Here is a 21,648-nt window from a genome sequence, read left to right on the forward strand (position 1 = left end):
AAAACCAATTTTAAAACAGCGGTTTCGAATCGCTACCCCTCCTTCAGTTCTGAGTGGAGGAACTTATAATTAATGATATTAAAATGGAACAAGTGGTTTGGATGAGAGAAAAATCAAGTTTTATTACCTAAATAAACTACAATCCAAAGAATAAACTATACCACACGAACACAGTAATTACATTAAAACTATATAACAGGGGGGTTGCAGACGGCGAAAACGAGGGATAAAATGACTACAATGTTATTTAAACAATCTTAGTAATTACCCTCAAATCACCACCCCAAACTCCTGCTAGGTTGCCTTGTTGAGGAGTCAGAACACCCTGCTCACCTGTGGTCCAGCAAAGTAAGAGAGAGAGATAGCTTCTCAGCAGCTATCTTTATACCTGGTCAGGTCCTACCGTTCTGCCCTGCAAGGGCTGTGTGCAAAATTCCCCGCCCAAAGGGTCCAATACACAAGAGAAAGCTGTGATTGGCTAACTGAAAGTGGTTAGACTGGGTTAATGTGTCTTCTGGAGCTCCCTGGGCTGAAACAAAAGAGAATGCAACAGCCCTATTGTCCAGTGCTGGGTGATTTTAAAACCCATTCAATTCTTAAACGTTTCCCATTCAAGGTACAAAAGTATCTTCTGCAGTTTAGATGTATCCACTCGATATACAAACAAATGCTAATAGCATTCAATTGCTTTGTAAACAAAGCATTGTCCTTTGTCTTCGGCCATGTGGTGACAGCCATTTTTATCCCTGGAAATTTAAAAGCACAACGCCCAGGGATTCTTTAATCAAAAAAATTGATCTTCAGAACTGTAAATTTTTGCGAATTCTTACACCTGCACTATCTCCATATTCCTTGATTCCCTTAATATTCAAAAATCTATCGATCCCTGCCTTGAATATACCCAACGACTGAGCCTCCACAACCCTCTGGGGTAGAGAATTCCAAAGATTCACCAGCCTCTGAGTAAAGAAATTTCTCCTCATCTCAGTCCTAAATGGCTGACCCCTTATTCTGAAAACTGTGACCCCTGGTTCTAGACTCCCCAGCCAGGGGAAACATCCTCCCTGCATCTACCCTGTCAAGCCCTGTAAGGATTTTATATGTTTCAATGAGATCACCTCTCATTCTTCTAAATTCTAGAGAATATAGACCTAGTATACTCAATCTCTCCTCATAGGACAATCCCCCCATCCCGGGAACCAGTCTGGTGAACCTTCATTGCACTCCCTCTATGGCAAGTATATCCTTCCTTAGGTAAGGAGAATAAAACTACACAATACTCCAGGTGAGGTCACACCAGGGCCCTATATAATTGCAGTAAGACGTCTTTACTCTTATGCTCAAATCCTCTTGTAATAAAGGCCAACGTACCATTTGCTTTCCTAATTGCTTGCTGTGCCTGCATGTTAACTTTCAGTGATTTGTGTTCAAGAATACCTAGGTTCCTTTGAACACTAACATTTCCCAATCTCTCACCATTTAAAAAATACTCTGCTTTTCTATTTTTCCTACCAAAGTGGATAACTTCACATTTCTCCACATTATATTCCATTTGCCATGTTCTTGCCCACTCACTTAGCTTGTCTATATCCCCTTGAAGCCTCCTTGCATCCTCCTCACAACCTACATTCCCACCCAGCTTTGTATCATCAGCAAACTTGGATATATTAGAGGAGAATCTCTGCTTTCTAAATAATAATAGGCCCGTAATTTCCGATAGGAGGCTTCCTGCATGCGGATGCCTCCTATTGGAAAGAAATCTACGCTCTTACCTGAGGGCTCCCAAGATCCGGACACTTCCGATCCTGGATCCCAGTCGAAATGTGCAGGGCCCACGTATCCCAGGGGTGCATGCAGTTTGCAAGCGTCCCTGGGATCACGTGGGCCAGGCCAGCCAATAGGAGAAGGAAATCTATCTGCCAAAAGTATGAATGGAGATCACCCCAAAAAGACACTAAAACATTAAATAATTTTTTTTTAAACCATCGCGTTTTTAAATGAGTTAAAATTACATTAAATTAAATATTTTAAACAAAAATTTAATTTTTTGAAAAAATAATTAAAGTTTTTTACGGGGCTAAAAATAAACTTACATTTTTTAAAGTATTTTAAAATTATAAATGAGTGAAAAAAAACTTTTACTTTTTTCAACTCTTAGGTGTAAGATTTTTAAGGGTTTTCAGCGGGCGGAGGTTATGCAGAAAGCGGAACTCTGCCCACAGAGGCCCTTCTCTCGGGCAGGCATCCGATCTGTCAAGAGCTTCGCATGCCTGAAACCGGCATTTCCGATGTCCCCACGGGTGTGTACACAGTGCATACACACCCGTAGGCATCGGAAAATACGGGCCATTACATTTGGTCCCCTCATCCAAATCATTGATGTAGATTGTGAATAGCTGAGGCCCAAGCACTGATCCTTGTGGTACCCCACTAGTTACAGCCTGCCAACCCAAAAATGACCTGTTTATTCCTACTCTCTGTTTTCTGTCCGTTAACCAATCCTCAATCCATGCTAGTATATTACACCCAATCCCATGAACCTTAATTTTGTTTAATAACCTCTTGTGAACACGATTTCCCTTTCATAATTCCGTGTTGACTCTGCCCAATCCTATTATTATTTTCTAAGTGCCCTGTTACCACGTCCTTAATAATAGATTCTAGCATTTTCCCTACGACTGATGTCAGGCTAACTGGTCTGTAGTTCCCCGTTTTCACTCTCCCTCCTATCTTAAATAGTGGGGTTACAATTGTTACCTTCCAATCCATGGGAACCATTCTAGAATCTATGGAATTTTGGAAAATGACAACCAATGCATCCACTATCTCTATAGCCACCTCTTTCAAAACCCTAGGATGTAGGCAGTCAGGTCCAGGGGATTTATCGGCTTTCAGTCCCATTAATTTCTCCAGTACTATTTTTTTTTTACAAATATTAATTTCTTTCAGTGCCTCATTCTCACGGGAGCCTTGGTTCTCCACTATTTCCAGGAAGATTTTTGCGTCTTCTTCCGTGAAGACAGACACAAAGTATTTGTTTAATTTCTCTGCCATTTCCTTATTTCCTATTATAATTTCTCCTGTCTCAGCCTGTAAGGGACCCACATTGACATTTGCTAATCTTTTCCTTTTTACATACCTATAGAAGCTTTTACAGTCAGTTTTTATCTTTCTCGCGAGCTTCCTCTCGTATTCTATTTTCCCTTTCTTTAGCAACTTCTTGGTCCTCCTTTACTGAATTCTGAAATCCTCCCAATCCTCAGGCTTATTACTTTTTTTGGCAGCATTATAAGCCTCTTACTTTGATGTAATACTATCTTTAACTTCTCTTGTTAGCCACGGTTGGACCACTTTTCCTGTGGGGTTTTTGTGCATTAAAGGAATGTATATTTGTTGTAAATTATGTCATGGAGTCATAGTTATACAGCACAGAAAGAGACCCTTCGGCCCATTGTGTCCACGCCGGCCATCAAGCCCTGTCTATTCTAATCCCATTTTCCAGCACTTGGTCCGTAGCCTTGTATACTACGGCATTTCAAGTGCTCATCCAAATGCTTCTTGAATGTTGTGAGGGTTCCTGCCTCTACTACCCTTTCAGGCAGTGAGTTGCAGATTCCAACCACCCTCTGGGTGAAAAAGTTTTTCCTCAAATCCCCTCTAAACCTCCTGCCCCTTACCTTGAAACTATGCCCCCTGGTTACTAAGGGGAAAAGTTCCTTTCTATCTACCCTATCTATTCCCCTCATAATTTTGTACACCTCAATCAGGTCCCCCCTCAGCCTTCTCTGCTCTAAGGAAAACAACCCCAGCCTGTCCAGGCTCTCTTCATAGCTGAAGCGCTCCAGCTCAGGTAACATTCTGGTGAATCTCCTCTGCACCGTCTCCAATGCAATCATATCCTTCCTATAGTGTGGCGACCAGAACTGCACACAGTATTCCAGCTGTGGCCTAACTAGCGTTTTGTAAGTTCCATTTGCCACTGTTCTGCCCATCTGACTAACCCGTCTATATCGTCCTATAGCTTGAGGCTTCCCTCCTCGTTATTTACCACTCCACCAATTTTCGTGTCATCTGCGAACTTACTGATCATACCTCCTACATTCATATCTAAATCATTAATGTACACTACAAACAGCAAAGGACCCAGCACTGATCCCTGCAATACGCTGCTGGACACAGGCTTCCAGTCACAAAAACAACCTTCGACCATCACCCTCTGTCTCCTGCCACTAAGCCAATTTTGGATCCAATGTGCCAAATTGCCCTGGATCCCATGGGCTCTTACCTTCTTGACCAGTCTCCCATGTGGGACTTTGTCAAAAGCCTTACTGAAGTCCATGTAGACTACATCAACTGTACTACCCTCATCCACGCACCTAGTCACCCCCTCAAAAAATTCAATCAAATTGGTTAAACATGATCTCCCCCTGACAAAGCCATGCTGGCTATCCTTGATTAATCCTTGCCTCTCCAAGTGGAGACTAATTCTGTCCCTCAGAATTTTTTCCAATAATTTCCCTACCACTGATGTTAGGCTCACTGGCCTGTAATTCCCTGGTTTATCCCTACTACCCTTCTTGAATAATGGTACTACGTTAGCTGTCCTCTGGCACTTCCCCTGTGGCAGAGAGGATCTGAAAATTTGTGTCAGAGCCCCTGCAATCTCCTCCCTTGCCTCACAGCAGCCTGGGATACATCTCGTCTGGGCCTGGGGATTTCTCCACTTTTAAGCCCGCTAAAACCGTTAGTACCTCCTCCCTCTCAATACTAATTTGTTCAAGTATATCACAATCCCCCTGCCTGATTTCTATGCCTACATTGTCCTTCTCCATAGTGAACACAGATGCAAAATATTCATTTAAAACCTCACCTACATCTTCCGGCTCTACACACAGCTTGCCACTTTGGTCCCTAATGTATTAATTCTTTAAATGCTAGCCATTGATTCTTTATCGTCATACCTTTTAATGTAGTTTCCCAATCTACCGTAGCCAACTCGCCCCCATACCTACTTAGTTTGCTTTGTTTAGATTTAAGACCCTAGTTTCGGATTTAACTAAATCACTTTCAAATGCAATATAAACACTAGTCATTTTAGCATTATATGTATTATTTAGTTACTAAATGAGCACACTGTCCACAAGGTCAAGTAGTTCAGTAGCATTGAGATAGTTGATCTAATGTAATTACCGGAAGGAATAAAAGTTTTTTTTAAGGTCTCAGGTCTGAGGGAATGTAAATCTGGGTACAATGATAAATAGTTTGTGATATCATTGTTTATTAAAGTTTTCACCTCTCCTCTACAGACTTGAAGGCACAGATTCTCCTGATGATGTAGATGATGTTGTTGTGGTATTGAGCAGTTTCAAAAGCAAAATCCTCAAAGTTCAGGTATGTAAATGCAGCTGTGAGTCTGTAAAAAGTCATTCCTAATTGTATAAGTGTAATTTGATTCTATCAAAGGAGAACAAGAGCTTACCTGTGATAGAGTAATAGTAGGACCTTACTTTGTAGATTTTGAAAAACACAGCAATTACTTTGTAAGCTTTAGGAAAGAATACACTGATTGTGTTTTTTTCAAATTTGGAATGGTGTTGTTGCAATTGGCTATAATTTTGACCTTGAACTAAATGTTAGTGTGCATTGCATTCGCTCCTTGGGACCGAACACTGACAATTTGCTGAAACTCTTCACGTGTGGGCAAATTTGACACACTGGGCCTAATTTTTGTCTCACTAGTGCTCGTTTATGTTTGTAAATGGGGCGATAGTGGGACACATTGAAAAAGAAAATTCCCAATGACTTACTGCTGGAGGTTCGCCCAATCTGATTTCAGGGCGGACATCGATTTAGGCAACCAGTGCACCCACCGGAAATGGACACGAGCTTTGTTAATGTATGTAAATAGGGGCCAAATTATTCAGTTAAGGCCGCAATGCCATTTGCTACTGCCATTTCTTCACCTGCACACAAACCATGGATGGTACAGTTTGGGAGACGGCCATTTCCAATGGTATTTATAGGGATACTTACCTCCTCTCAAACAAAGGTTTTACAGACATCCTGCTTGTAATAGATAGTGGATTTTGAGTACTTAGACACTTAAATTAGCTGTAAAAACTTTACAGTTTTTAATTGGTGATAGTGAATTAATTAAAATTAATTAAAGGGTAAGTCATGCCAGGAGAGCCCAGCCCCGTGTTATGCTCCTCTTGCTCTATGTGGGAATTCAGGGACACTGCCGGTGTCCCTGATGACCACGTGTGCCAGAAATGCATCCAGCTGCGGCTACTAGCAGACCGCATTGCGGCGCTGGAGCTGCAGCGCCTCGTCGGTGCTGGAGTCCAAATCGTCCTCCGTGCCCATCACCGAGTCCCCATCCTCCTCCAGGGGGTCGTCACCAGCGGCCGACCCGTCCGTCGCGCAGTGCGCAGCGAACGGCTCGGCCGCTGGTGACGACCCCACCTCCGCCCGGATCCCACCCCCAGGATCGGCGGCAGAGGATTCCTCCCTGGGCTCCTCTAGGGGCGCTGGGCCAGAAGACGGCGGCGGTTCGGAGTCCCCCTCCGCCTCAGACGCCAGAACAACCGGAGAAACCGGGGAGAGAACAATTCCCAGCTCCTCCAGTTCGTCCTGCACCAGAGACGCAGCCTGGGGGCCACCAACCTCCGACCCAGCGGATGGGGTGTTTTGAATTAAAACCTCTACCAGGACGAGCAGCCCCTGGGAGATGTCTGGGTCGCATTGGGCGAGCTCATTTTCCTCGAACTCGCCCGACCCAGACCCCAGGCCGCCCGACCCGACGAGGGGCAACGGCACCGATAAAATGTCAATCTCCGCCACGGGTTGTCCCGCGCCCACCCCCACGGGCAGGGTCTCGTCCCCATCCCCGGGAGGCACGTGCCGGACAGACATATCTGCCTCAGCCTCCCGAGGGACAGGCGACCCCTGCCGATCGCCGGTGGTGATGACAGCGGGGGGGGGCGCAGTACCCGCGGCGGGCGACGACTCCCCCTGCTCGGAGGGACCTTCCTCCTCCCAGTCCTCCTCCTCTTCCAGGGGGTCGCGCCTTCTTTTTAGCACGGAGGGAGCGAGGGAGACCTCCATGTCTGCAGAGGCCTCCTCCTCTGCTCCCTCCGGCGGAGCAGGTTTGTCGGGTTCCTCGGGCCCGAGCCCGGCCGCAGGTATTGGCGTTTCCGCTACGGCGGTTGCGGCCACAGGCTCGGGCACGAGGCCCCTCCCACTCGCGTCTGCCCCGTTTAACTCCGCGAGGAGCACGGGTGTAAGGGGCTTAAGGGGCAAGGGCTGGCCCTCCACGGGGGGACCCGCCCTAAGGTGTTTTGATTTTTGCTGCGCCTTCCTTCCGGCCGGACGCGCTCCCTCCCCCCTGCCGGAGGCCTTGGTGGCATCGGCCTCCGACGTCGACCGCGCATCAGCGGTTCCCGACGCGCGGGCAGATCCGGGGGGAGAAGCGGCGGCGGCGCCAGCCTCGACCGCACTAGATGATCTGGCGGCCTTGGAGGCAGGGCAGTTTTTCCGATTGTGCCCCACCTCCTTGCAGGCGTGGCACCGCACACAGTTCGACGTCCAGAAGACGCGATAGGCGGTCCCCTCGTGGTGGACGACGAACGCCCCGTCGGTGTCCTCCTCCCGCGCCAGCTGGATAAACAGCTGGCGCCGGAAGGAGAAGACGTGGCGAAGGCTAGCTTCCCGGAAGCCGAGCGGGATGGGTGTGATCCCCGACCTCACCTCCCCAAGTTGGCATAAATGGGGGAGGAGGAGCTCACCAGGAACATAGGGCGGGACTTTCGAGATGATGATCCTCTGCGCGGTGGCCTCGAGAGGATCCATCGGCAGGAAGGTCCCACCCACGGTGAGCCCCTTGGCGGTGTCCCTGGCCGTCGCCCGCTCCGACCCCAGGAAGAACACAGCCTTCCCGTACATTTTTGAGGCCGCGACGATGGCTGAGGGGCTGACAACCCCAGCCATGGCTTTAACGCAGGCCTCAATGGTCATAGTGGGGTGAGTGTAGCTCTTCACCCCAAGCTTTTTTGTCATGAGTTTAAAAGGTGACGGGGCAGCAGAAGCAGCGGGAGCAGCTGTGGCTGTGGCTGCCACTCCCGCATAAGTCCTGGCTGGCCCCGCCACCGGCGAGGATGCAGTCGCCATTATGGGGTGTTTTTATAAGGGCTACACTCACCCCAAGTCACAGGCCTGAAGGTGTTAATGGCCTCAGGTATTTTTTGGTCCTCTATTGAGCAGAGGGAGCTGTTTAAAATGAAGGCACACCTCTGCCCTTATTGATTGAAATTGGGAGAGGGGCCTTCTCCCCTCTGCTCAATAGGCAATTAATAAATAGAGATGAAATTGAGGTGCCTCAGAGAAAGAGGCAGAGAGAGACAAAGAGAGAGAGAGGGGGCGGTGGGAAGGAGGGAGGCCGCAAGGGCAGGGTTGCCACTCAGGATGGTGGGTGGGTGGGTGTTGGCAGGGGTGCACTCTCCGATGGAAATTTAAAGTCTTTGATGGTGGTGGTCTTCTGGCAGGGGGAGAAGATGTCTTCACCTGGGAAAGCTGGAGATGCCCCAGGCTCAGTCCCACACCAGGTCTTAACGATGTAATAAATGAAATTGGACTTCACCTAGGCAGCTCCAGCTGTCCCAGGTCAGGCAATAGAAGGGGTGCTTATTAGTGGTGTGTGTGGCCTAGTTTTTAACAAGAGCCACACACACACACAGATACCCCTTGATGATCCGGCCTTGTTTCTTCTTTTCTCCCCCCACCTAAAATACAAAGTCTTTGGGAGAGTGCCCCAAATAACACCCACCTGTAGATGTTCTGAAAGATGATATTCCTCCCTCCTTCCGAACAGTTGGTGTTGGTTGATGGTGGTTTCTCTCACCCCTCTCTCCCTCTCCTGAAGTGGAGGCCAATTTAGGGAGGCAGTAATGGGAAAGGCCTCTCCCCTGGTTGATGTTGTTGCTGGCCTCCTTTCTCCTTCTCCTCCTCTGTCCTCTCTCTCCAGGCACCTCTGTTGTTGTGATGATGATGGTGGAGGTGGTGGTGGTGACCTATCGTTGTCCTCCTCTTCCTGGTCAGGAGACCACCACTTTCCACTCTCCTGGTTTGGCTGCTCCTTCTCCTCCTGCTGACTGAGGCAGCTGCACAGACAGCAATGCTGAGAATGAGGTCTGAACAGGAGGGCAACGTCAGACTGAAATACAGAAGCCTGCTAGGGCCTTTTATACAGGGATGTGACTGCCGGTACTGCAGCCTAAAACCAGTTCTTCCCTTAAAGGTACATACACAACAATTCCTCCCCTTTTAGATAAACAGTACATAACATTCATTTAACAACTAAATAATAACTAATTACAATTTTCTGGGTACTATATACATCAACTGAAATAATCATTTATAAGTTCAGTCTTTGAGGAGGCTTCCTGATCCTGACTGGATAGCGCCTTTCTCGAGCATCCTGTTCTTGCGGCGGAGTTGATTCTGGTTCATTGTCATTGGTTGGTTCGTCAGCTTCCAATACCACTGCTTCTGAGGTAGACGCAATCTGTACTTCGGGTTGATTACCAGGTGCACCTGCTCGTGGTATGGGTTTGGCTTGTTCCTGTGACTCTAGAATCTGGTCAGCATGGCGTCTCACGATGCTCTCTCCAACGTCCACTGTGTACATTAGTGGTCCCTGCTGTGTGCATATCGTTCCTGGCTGCCATTTTTCTGTTCGGTATTCGTGGGCCAAGACTGGTTGCCCTATCTTGAAGCTCCTGGTTGGCTTCTCATTTATGTGCTGGAATTGCTTATCCTCAACATCTCATCTTATGTTTGGTTTGAGCAAATCCAGGCGACATCTTAGCCTTTGGTTGAAGAACAGTACGGCTGGAGCTTGGTTGGTGACTGCATGTGTCGCATTCCGGTAAGCAAACAAGAAATTATCCACCTTGTGTTGTAGTGGTATGTCGTCATTATACATTGCCTTTATGGCCTTTTTAAAGGTCTGAACAAACCTCTCAGCCAATCCATTTGTGGCTGGATGATATGGGGCAAATGTGTAATGTTTCACCCCATTATTCCTCAGAAACCTCCGGAAATCCTCAGACACAAACTGTGGCCCACTGTCGGAGCAAATCTGTTCTGGCAACCCATTCCTGGCGAAGATGGTCCTTAGGACTGCAATAGTTTTCTCCGTGGTGGTGGAGGACATTTTAATGACCTCTGGCCATTTCGAATGGGCGTCCACAGCGATTAGAAACATTGAGTCCATAAATGGACCAGCAAAATCAATGTGTACCCATTGCCATGGAGATGAGGGCCACTCCCATGGATGTAGCGGGGCCTGTGGTGGAGCGTTTTGGACCTCCTGGCATCCTGTGCATCTCTTGGTCATATCCTCGATTTCTTTATCGATTCCCGGCCACCACACAAACGCCCTGGCTAGGCTCTTCATTTTTACCCCTCCCAGATGACCCTCATGAAGCTCATTGAGCACTCTATCTCTCAACTTGGGTGGAATTACCACTCGGGATCCACACATCAAGGTCCCCCGGCACACTGACAGCTGTTCTCTCCTTGGCGAGAATGCTGGCAACAGTGAGTTGCCATATGCTGGCCATCCCTTCACCGTCAAATCATAGACCCGAGAGAGTGTCGGGTCACTTCGGGTTTCCTTCTCTATACTTGAGTTTGTAACAGGCAAACATTCGACTATGGTCGCATGCAATATCTCAACAGGGTCCACTGCAGGTGCTTCTTCTACCGTAGGCAACGATAGGCGCGACAGCCCATCAGCGTTTCCATGCTGTTTCGTACCCTTGTACTCTATGTCGTACTGATGTGCCCCTAGAAAAAGTGACCGTTTTTGCAGCCGTTGCGCCGTCATCACCGAAACGCCCTTCTTTGGGTTAAAAATGGAGACCAGGGGCTGATGATCAGTCAGTAGGGTGAATTTCTGCCCGTGCAGATAGTGATTGAGCTTCTTCACCCCCCACACCAGGCTGAGGGCCTCCCTGTCAATCTGGGCGTAGTTACGCTCGGCTGAGGTTAGCGAGCGCGACGCAAAGGCTATTGGCCTCTCTGAACCATCAAGGAATTTGTGTGACAGCACCGCTCCAATGCCATAGGGTGACGCATCACATGCCAACCGAATCGGTAGTGTTGGGTTGCAGCGGGCCAATACTTCTTTTGAAGTGATTAGGCATTTACATTCCTGAAAGGCACGCTTACACTCATCACTCCATTTCCATGTTACTCCAGTTTGCAGCAGGGCGTTCAGTGGGTGCAGAATTGTAGATAAATTCGGCAAGAACTTATGGTAGTAGTTCACCAACCCGAGGAACGACCTCAGTTGTGACACATTTTCCGGTGCTGGAGCCTTGACTACAGCCTCAATCTCGTCCGGCGACTTATGCAACCCTTCCTCATCAATCATGTGGCCACAATACGAGATTTGTCTCCTGAAGAACTCGCATTTGGGGCGGTTGGTACCAACAACATAGATAGGACAAGGAAGGAGGTTCTGCTGAGGGAGTTTGAGCAGCTAGGGGCCAAATTAAAAAGCAGAACCACAAGGGTAATCTCTGGATTATTACCTGAGCCACGAGCGAATTTGGCTAGGACAAATAAAATTAGAGAGTTAAATGCGTGGCTCAAAGACTGGTGTGGGAGAAATGGGTTTTGCTTCCTGGGACACTGGCACCAGTACTGGGGCAGGAGGGAGCTGTTCCGTTGGGACGGGCTTCACTTGGTCAGTGCTGGTACTAGAGTCCTGGCGGATCATATAACTAGGGCTGTAGTGAGGGCTTTAAACTAACTAGTTGGGGGGAGGTTCCTACAGAGCAAATAATAAAAATGACAACAGAGAAGGTCATAGACTTAGGTAGCAGTGGGGAAATTAAAAACCAGAGCATGTCAGGAAGGGGCAGAAGGTATGGAGTAAAAGGTAAAGTAATAAAAAGGGCAAAAGCAGGAACTAAGTGTCACAGAACATATTTGAAAGTTCTCTATCTGAATGCACGTAGCATTCGTAACAAAATAGACGAGTTAATGGCACAAATAACTACATATGGGTATGATCTTGTGGCCATTACAGAAACATGGCTGCAGGGTGACAATGCCTGGGAATTAAACATACCAGGTTATTTAACGATCAGGAAGGACAGGCAGGAAGGAAGGGGAGGTGGGGTGGCTATGTTAATAAAGGAAGGAATCACTGTAATACAGAGAAATGATATTGGGTCAAAAGATCAGGATAATGAAACAGTTTGGGTGGAGGTAAGGAATAATAAGGGGAAAAAAACACTAGTGGGCGTAGTCTATAGGCCTCCGAACAGTGGCAACTCTGTTGGACGGAGTATCAATCAGGAAATAGTTGAGGCTTGTAATAAGGGAACATCTATAATTATGGGGGATTTTAACTATCATATTAATTGGACAAATCAAATTGGGCAGGGCTGCCTTGAGGATGAGTTCATTGAGTGTATTAGGGATGGGTTTCTTGAGCAGTATGTAACTGAACTGACCAGGGGGCAAGCAACCTTAGACCTGGTCCTGTGTAACGAGACAGGATTAATTAAAAATGTCCTAGTAAAGGATCCCCTTGGAATGAGTGACCATAACATGGTTGAATTCCATATTCACTTAGAGGGTGAAAAGGTTGGATCTCAAACAAGCGTGCTAAGCTTGAATAAAGGAGACTATGAAGGTATGAGAGCGGAATTGAGTAGAGTGGATTGGGAAAATAGATTAAAGGGTAGGACGATACATGATCAGTGGTGTACATTTAAGGAGTTATTTTACAACTTCCAAAAAATATATATTCCACTGAGAAGAAAAGGGTGTAAAAGAAAAGACAGCCATCCGTGGCTAAGTAAAGAAATTAAGGATAGTATTCGACTAAAAACAAGGGCATATAAGGTAGCCAAATCTAGTGGGAGGATAGAGGATTGGGAAAACTTTAAAAGACAGCAAAAAATAACAAAAAGATTGATTAAGAAAGGGAAGACAGATTATGAAAGTAAATTAGCAAAAAATATAAAAACAGATAGTAAGAGCTTTTATAGTTATATAAAAAGAAAAAGGGTGGCTAAAGTAAATGTTGGTCCCTTAGAGGATGAGACCGGGAAATTAATGGTGGGAAATATGGAGATGGCAAAAACACTGAATTAATATTTTACATCAGTCTTTACAGCAGAAGACACTAAGAATATCCCAACACTGGACAAACAGGGGGCTAAAGGGGGGAGGAGCTAAACACGATCAAAATCACTAAGGAAGTGGTACTCGGCAAAATAATGGGACTCAAGGCGGATAAATCACCTGGACCTGATGGCTTACATCCTAGGGTCTTGAGGGAAGTGGCGGCAGGGATTGTGGATGCATTGGTAATAATTTTCCAAAACTCCCTGGAATCGGCAAAGGTCCCGGCAGACTGGAAAACTGCTAATGTAACACCCTTATTTAAAAAGGGCAGTAGACAGAAGGCTGGAAACTATAGACCGGTTAGCCTAACATCTGTGGTAGGTAAAATTTTGGAGTCCATTATTAAGGAGACAGTAACAGGACATTTGGATAATCATAATTTAATAGGACAAAGTCAGCATGGTTTTATGAAGGGGAAGTCATGTTTGACAAATTTGCTGGAGTTCTTTGAGGAAGTAACATATAGGGTGGATAAAGGGGAACCAGTGGATGTAGTGTATTTAGACTTCCAAAAGGCATTTGACAAGGTGCCACACAAAAGATTATTATTTAAGATAAAAAATCACGGGATTGGGGGTAATATTCTGGCATGGATAGAGGATTGGCTATCTAACAGAAGGCAGAGAGTTGGGATAAATGGTTCATTCTCAGACTGGCAATCAGTAACTAGTGGTGTTCCGCAGGGGTCAGTGCTGGGTCCCCAACTCTTTACAATCTATATTAACGATTTGGAGGAGGGGACCAAGTGTAACATATCAAAGTTTGCAGATGATACTAAGATGGGAGGGAAAGTAGTGAGTGAGGAGGACATAAAAAACCTGCAAGGGGACATCAACAGGCTAAGTAAGTGGGCAGAGATTTGGCAGATGGAATACAATACTGGAAAGTGTGAGGTTATGCACTTTGGCAGGAAAAATCGTAGAGCAAGTTATTATCTTAATGGCAAGAAACTGGAAAGTACTGAAGTACAAAGGTATCTGGGGGTCCTGGTGCATGAAACTCAAAGGCCTAGAAATTCAGTTGGGCGCGCCAGCCGTTAGCGCCTTAGGAGGAGTAGATCTCGAGCGCTAGGCGCTTAGCACCCGGGCGCAGTGCGATCTGCGCCTCGCCCCAACTTCAGTAGACATTTAGCGCCGACGCAAAGTCTTAGCGCGCACCCTGCTGCGCGCGCAGATCATGACGTCATTTCGTCGTGCAACGCCCTTTGTGCGCCCGGAACCGGAACTTCACTCGCGCCACCCCATTGTGTGCCGGGCGGCCCTAACGACTGTGAAGTGGAACGGTACGCAGCCGAGGCGGGCCGCGGGGAGCGCAAATTAAAGGGCACTTACCCTGCACTATAAAGGCCAGCCATTTTGCAGCATTCACTCTTGTGCAACGGTTTTTTGGAGGAGAGCTTACTGCTTTGGCCCAACACTAGGACAGGTATTTTTGACTCAGGCCAGAGCTTAGCAATTATCTTTGCCTTCATTGAGATCTCAGTGTTTGCCAGCATATAATGGGGGCTGCATTGGGTGCCAACGCTGAGTTTCAGCCTTATGCCGGAAGGGCTTAGACGCCGTGAGAGAGTGGCAGCCCTGGCTAGACGCAGAGGGGGCAACAGGCGTCGCCAAGTGAGGCCTTACCCACCCAGGGTATACCGCCAGCAGTCCTCCTATCTGACGATGTCTGCCGCGCAGTGTGTTAGGAGGCTGCGATTCAGAAGGGAGGTGGTTGCAGACATCTGCCAGCTGCTGCACAGAGATCTGCGTCCACAGCTGATGCGCAGGACGTCTCTGTCGGTGGCAGTGAAGGTGACGGTGGCTCTCAACTTCTATGCCACCGGCTCCTTCCAATCCGCTGCTGGGGACATCGCTAACATCTCCCAGTTCGCCGTGCATTGCTGCATCCGCCAGGTGACCAATGCCCTTTTCAGAAGGAGACGTCAATTCATCTCCTTCCCCATGACCCTGGAGAAGCAGCAGCAGCGTGCAGTGGGATTTGCAAGAATAGCGGGCTTCCCCATGGTGCTGGGCGCCATTGACTGCACGCATGTGGCTTTGCGGGCACCTCTGGAGCATGCCGAGGATTACCGCAACCGGAAGGGCTACCATTCCCTCAACGTACAGCTGGTGTGTGACCACAGGCAGCGCATCCTAGCTGTCAATGCCCGCTTTCCAGGCAGCAGCCACGATGCCTTTATCCTGCGACAGACAACTGTGGCTGACATGTTCCAGGCACAGCCTCACCCAAGAGGATGGCTTATCGGGGACAAAGGCTATCCTTTGTGTACCTGGCTCATGACCCCGCTCCGCGCGCCCACGACCCCTGCTGAAGAGGCATACAACGAGAGCCATCAAGCGACTAGGAACATCATAGAACAAACAATCGGCGTCCTCAAGCAACGGTTCCGCTGTCTGGATCGCTCCGGGGGAGCCCTCCAGTATTCGCAGGAGCGAGTCTCCCAATTCGTCGTCGTTTGCTGCATGCTGCACAACCTGGCTATCCGCAGGACTCAGGCACTGCCACCTCACGTTGGACCACCACCTCAGGAGGAGGAGCAGGAGGAGGAGGAGGACGAGGAGTACCAGCCCAGGAGGGAGGCAGAAGGTCCAAGGGCCGCCCGTCGGCAGCTTATTGACCGTCACTTCTAGGCCCCCTGTCAGGGAATGGCTTGTGCCAATGAAAGAACATGATTGCAGCCGCTCCGCAAGCCGTCAGCCGGTTAAGGCAACAAACACTTCAAAGATCAAACATGGACAATGTGAATAAATAAAATGGTTTATTGTACAAACTCAGGGCCCTTCCCACATGAAAACCAAAAACAGACGAAACCCCCAAAAAACACTCACACACATGACTCACTCCCACAACCTGGGGAGCATTAACAAAAGATGTAAACAAAAATGGCCTTCATCCTCGGCATTCACAAAACACACATTCCAGAAAACACAACATTTGGACACACCCTCTACTTCGTGGCCCGCGAGGGCGATGCCTTCTGCAAACTTTGGCGGCCCCTACACGCCCTGCTGCTCCTCCTCAAAGTGAGGCCATTGGCTGCTGCAAGGCTGGGGGCAGGCTCCTGAGGGGCACATGTCGTGACGGCAGATGCCCTTGGGGGTCGGCCTAGACGAGGCCTGGCCGTCGAGGGGCCGGCTGGTGAATGCTGCAGCTGTGGCTGGCCAGCATCAGTCGCTGCAGCGGCTCCTGGCAGCTCCACTGGGGGAGTGGCAGTGGCGGCTGGAGGAATGGGGGCAAGCTGGCGGATGGCAGGCGCTCGCTGGTTGCCTGAGACACTGGCACTCGGTTGGGCCAGCACTGCAGCATGCGCACCAACCTGCCGAGGGACAGACCGCTATGCTGCTGCAGCGCGCCGGGTGCCCTGGCGATGCCTGGCTGACACAGCGAGTGTGGCAGCAGTGAGTGCCCGTGTTGACCTGTTCAGTGACCGCATCAGAGCACCCAGTGACTGCACGGCACCACTGATCACCTGGCCACTCGCTGCCTGAGCTGCCCCGAATTCCGCCCGACTGGTGGCCTGTGAGGCCCCGAACTCGGTCACACTCCGAGACAGGGACTCGATGGCCTCAGGCAACCTTGCCACTACCCCCATGAGCTCCGTGTGCCGGCGCTCCGAGTCCGCGGACAAGTCCTCGAGGCGGCGCATCTCCTCGGCGTTGGCCCTCTCCGGACTGGAGGCCGGACTCTCCCTCTGGGGAGAAGGCCGCCGAGCTGGCCGACCCTTCCTGCGTTGCTGGACGCCGCTTGGCCCAGCAATTGGACTCCCCTCCGACCCTTCCCCCCTCTGGGGAGAAGGCCGCTGAGCTTCCACCCCCCTCCCGCGTTTCTGCAGGCCGCTGGTCCCAGGAGCTACCCTCCCCTCCGACAGTTCCCCCACGCTCCCCTCCAGGGAAGACGTGTCCCCTACATTGGCATGGGTTGCCGCGGCTGAGGGTTCCCCTGATGGGCCGCCTTCCTCTTGCTCCTCCTCCTCCTCCTCTTCTGAGGGGCTGTCACTGGCAACTTCAGGGACCTCCTCCTCACCATCTGAAAGCAGGAAGGCACAAGAGTAGCTTTAGAGTGAGGAGAGGGCGTCAGCGAGGGATGCATGAGTGGTGGCATTCAGCGCATTGGTCGGACAGTGGCAAAGGATGTAGATCTGATGTGCAAGTGGGACGAGAGAGGTCCAAAAGGTGATGTCCTTACCATTGGTGCCCAGAACAGGGTCGGCATCTCCAGATGCAACGGGGCCAATCACCCGGGCACCCATGATGCGCTCCACGCGATGTTGCAGCTCGGTGAGCGGCTGGATCTGGGGTCCGCCTCCCCCTGTCGCAGTCCGGCTCCTCTTATTATTGGCCAGCTTGGCCTGCAAGAGAAAGGACGGCCTCTAAGTACAGTGTGTAGCCCTGATGTTGTGTGCACTGCCTCCCATGGTCGAATAGCCTGGCCAGTGTGTAGCCCTGATCTTGTGTGCACTGCCTCCCATGGTCGAATAGCCTGGCCAGTGTGTTAAGTGCACAATGTGCAATTGATGTTCATGAGTGTCCCATAGCTGCTGCATGAGGGCTGGCCATTAGGGCTTTCAGGTCCCTTTGCCCATAATGTGAGGTGCACATGCAAGGATGAGGAGGACACTGGAAAGGGTACTCACCCTGACAATCCTGGCGAGGTCATTTAGCTTTTTGCAGCATTGGACACCGCTCCTGGCGACCTCGCTGTTGGATGTCACCTTGGTGGCGACATGCCTCCAGGCTCTCCGGTAGACGCGGGCCGGCGGCTTCCTGCCATTGTCCGGAAACAAAATATGGCGTCTCTTCTCCACAGCACCAACCAGCACCCTCCGATCAAGCTCTGAGAAGCGCTGCACTCGCTCACGGGCCTTCTCCATGGTTTCAGGCGCTATTTGGGTCCAGCAGCAGTGTTCAGGCCTAGCTGCAGGGCTCCACTATCCAGGGCGTGGCAGCAGACCAAGTCGACCCTTCCCCCTTAAGAGCTGGCCGGCGCCAGGGTGTCTGCTGTCAATCAAGAAATGGCCGCACCTGCGCTGCGCCCAGCCTCGGCGCTCTCGCTCAGCACCTCCGGCTTAGCGCCTAAAGAGAGGCGTGCATCGCCAGTTTTAGCGCTCGAGCAAACTCTTAGGGCGAAGCTAATGAATATCGGAGAAGTGGCCTCGAATTTGCGCCGGGCGCAAACTTTAGCGGCCGCCCGACTTTACCGCCCCAAAAGTGGCTGTAATGAATTTCTAGGCCAAAAGGTTAGTATGCAGGTGCAGCAAGTGATTAAGAAGGCCAATGGAATGTTGGCTTTCCATATTGCTAGGGGGATAGAATATAAAAATAGGGAGGCATTGCTTCAGTTGTACAAGGTATTGGTGAGACCGCACCTGGAATACTGCGTACAGTTTTGGTGTCCATACTTAAGAAAGGACATACTTGCTCTCGAGTCAGTACAAAGAAGGTTCACTCGGTTAATCCCGGGGATGAGGGGATGGACATATGAGGAGAGGTTGAGTAGATTGGGACTCTACTCATTGGAGTTCAGAAGAATGAGAGGCGATCTTATTGAGACATATAAGATTGTGAAGGGGTTGGATCGGGTGGATGCGGGGAGGATGTTCCCGATGATGGGTGAAACTAGAACTAGGGGGCATAGTCTTAGAATAAGGGGCTGCTCTTTCAAAACTGAGATGAGGAGGAACTACTTCACTCAGAGGGTGGTAGGTCCATGGAATATGCTGCCCCAAAAAGCTGTAGAAGCTACATCATTACATAAATTTAAAACAGAAATAGACAGTTTCCTAGAAGTAAAGGGAATTAAGGGTTACGGGGAGCGGGCAGGAATTTGGACATGAGTCTAGGTTCGGATCGGTCATGGCCCTGTGGGTAGCGGAGCGGGCCCAGGGGCTGTGTAGCCTGATCCTGCTCCTATTTCGTGTGTCTAATTCTGTTAGATTCAGGAGATGGTTCTGTGATAGTGGATTGGCGGTTAGGATCAGATCAGCCATGATCTTATTGAATGGCGGAGCAGGCTCGAGGGGCCGATTGGCCTACTCCTCCTATTTCTTATGTTCTTACGTTCTAGCCCATATTCCTGTAATCTCGTGAGCACCTGCTCCAGGTTGGCAAGTTGTTCACTGTCATTTTCGCCCATAACCAGGATGTCGTCCAAATAACACTGGGTCCCCGGGATCCCTTGCAGGACTTGTTCCATCGCCCTCTGCCAAATAGCCGGGGCTGATGCTACCCCGAATACCAGTCGATTGTACTGGTAAAGGCCTTTGTGAGTGTTTATCGTGAGGTATTTTCTAGATGCTTCTTCCACCTCCATTTGTAGATACGCTTGGGCCAGATCAATCTTTGTAAAACGTTTCCCTCCAGATAGTGAGGCGAAAATATCTTCTATCCGCGGAAGTGGATATTGTACTGTGTGCAGGACTGGGTTCACAGTCACCTTGAAGTCCCCACAGATGCGAACCTTCTTCAGCTCCCCAGGCGTGCTGCTCAATGCTTTCTTCATTACAGGGACGATGGGTGTGGCCCACTCGCTCCAGTCCACCTTGGACAGCACCCCCGAACGCTCCAGACTCTCCAGTTCAGCTTCAATGGCTGGGCGGATTGCGTATGGCACCGGTCTGGCCTTAAAAAATTTTGGGTTTGCGTTATCTTCAATCTTTATCGTTGCCTTTACTCCTTTTAGAGTCCCAAGTCCTTGTTGGAACACCTCTTCTGCGTCAGATAGAATTTGTGACAGACGTCCAGGTGCGACGTCATCATCCTTTTTGTCAGTCACAGTTAGCGCCTGAATGGAATGTCAATCCAATTGTATTTTTCGGATCCATTCACGTCCCAATAATGGTGGTCCTCCATCTCGTAGTATATACATATATAGTTTCTGTGTTTCCTTGCCGTTATATTTAACTGGCACCCTTATTTTTCCTCTGGGGTAGACCTTTTGCCCCGTGTATGTCTTCAATACAATGGACGTGTCCTTTAAGGGTATGTGTGAGAATAGCCGCTCATAGTCTCGTCGATTCATGACAGTTAGGGCTGATCCTGTGTCCAATTCCATCTTTACTGGGGACCCTGCTATCATGAGGGTGACCCAAATGGTTCGGTGATCCTCCTTTGCGATCACGTTGTGTAACTTTAGACAACTTAGTCTCCTGCTCCCGGAGTCCTTATCACTCTCCTGATCTTCCGAACTACTGTCTGTCAATTTCTTTACTTTCTTGTACTGTTCCTTAGTAGTTCTTGTAGTGTTGGTTTTCTTTCCTGACCTGCAGACTCTTGCTATATGTCCCATTTTTCCACATTGCCTGCATACTTTGTCCTTAACCCAGCAGTCCTTCTGCTCATGGGTTGTCCTGCCGCAGCGATAGCACTTTTCTGCTCCATACGCCATTTCGTTAGTGCTGTATTCTTGTGGTTTCTGTTGTATTTCCGCAGCTCCCCGTGCTGCTGCTTCGTAGGATACTGCCACGCTGAAAGCCTGTTCTAGCGTCAGGTCCTTTTTCAAAAGTAGTCGTTTCTGGGTTCCTTCACTCTGGAGCCCGCAGACAAACTTATCCCGTAAGGTGTCTGCCAGTCCTGCTCCGAGCTGGCAGTGCTTCGATAACTTGCGTAGTTCCGTAAGATAGTCAGAATTGCTCTCATCTTTGTGCTGGTTTCTTTTATGGAACTTGAATCTTTCTGCTATCAGCAGCGGTATAGGGTTTAGGTGTTCCTGTAAGATATTAACAATCTCCTCAAAACATTTCTCCATTGGTTTAGCTGGGGTAATTAAATTCCGCAATAGGCCGTACGTACTCGCGCCCGTCAAATTCAATAATACCGACGCCCTCTTTCCATCGGCCACCTCATTTGCCTTGCAGTACACTTCAATTCTTTCCACATACGTGGTCCAGTCTTTTCCCTCGTTGTCGAAAGCAGTGATACTGCCACTTTTCGGCATCTTGGGTGATTTTAAATGGCGCCTCCCGCGCTTTTTCTTCTTCCCCAATGGAATAAAATGGCGCCTCCCGCGCTTTTCCTTCTTCCCCTTGCTGCCACGCTGCTCCTAGCATTCTACAGGGTAATGGCGGCGACCCGCGGCTTCGGCGCGTCTCACTTTCCTTCCCCCCGTTTATTTTCTCTCCGCTGCCCGGTTCTTGAGCACCCTGTGCGCTCCACCCTCTCTCTCTTTTTTGTTTTCTTTTCCCGGCGACGCTGCGCGACCCGTTTTGTAGAGCCGCTCGATCGAGCTTGAGCCCGCCGCAGTCCGGAAGGGTCAGCGCACTACCTGCTACCAGCACGATTTGCTGGAACACCTTAACTGGGGAGCCAAGCTCAGCTCTCCACAGCCTCTCCCGCAATTCTCCGAACACTGATGAATCCTTTGGGCGGTTGCCCGCGGTCGACGCCCGTTGCTCAGACTACGACCTCCAAGAAACCTCCTCTCAGGGTGAGATCCCCGTGAGAT

The 21,648-nt window shown here is 49.4% G+C and overlaps 1 protein-coding gene across 1 annotated transcript in view; it reads left to right on the top strand.

The window, feature by feature from the left end:
* The window catches only part of LOC147111533 (UDP-glucose:glycoprotein glucosyltransferase 1-like), a 680,288-nt gene that overhangs the window by 499,412 nt on the left and 159,228 nt on the right, over positions 1–21,648 (top strand). Inside the window, exon 23 of the mRNA XM_085999896.1 lies at positions 5,307–5,391. Coding sequence (XP_085856022.1) covers positions 5,307–5,391 — 85 coding nt within the window. The remainder of the gene's footprint in view (positions 1–5,306; positions 5,392–21,648) is intronic.

This window comes from Somniosus microcephalus, chromosome 10 (assembly GCF_052327205.1).
Source record: "Somniosus microcephalus isolate GS21.2 chromosome 10, FLI_Smic_1.0, whole genome shotgun sequence".
Classification (NCBI taxonomy): Eukaryota; Metazoa; Chordata; class Chondrichthyes; order Squaliformes; family Somniosidae; genus Somniosus; species Somniosus microcephalus.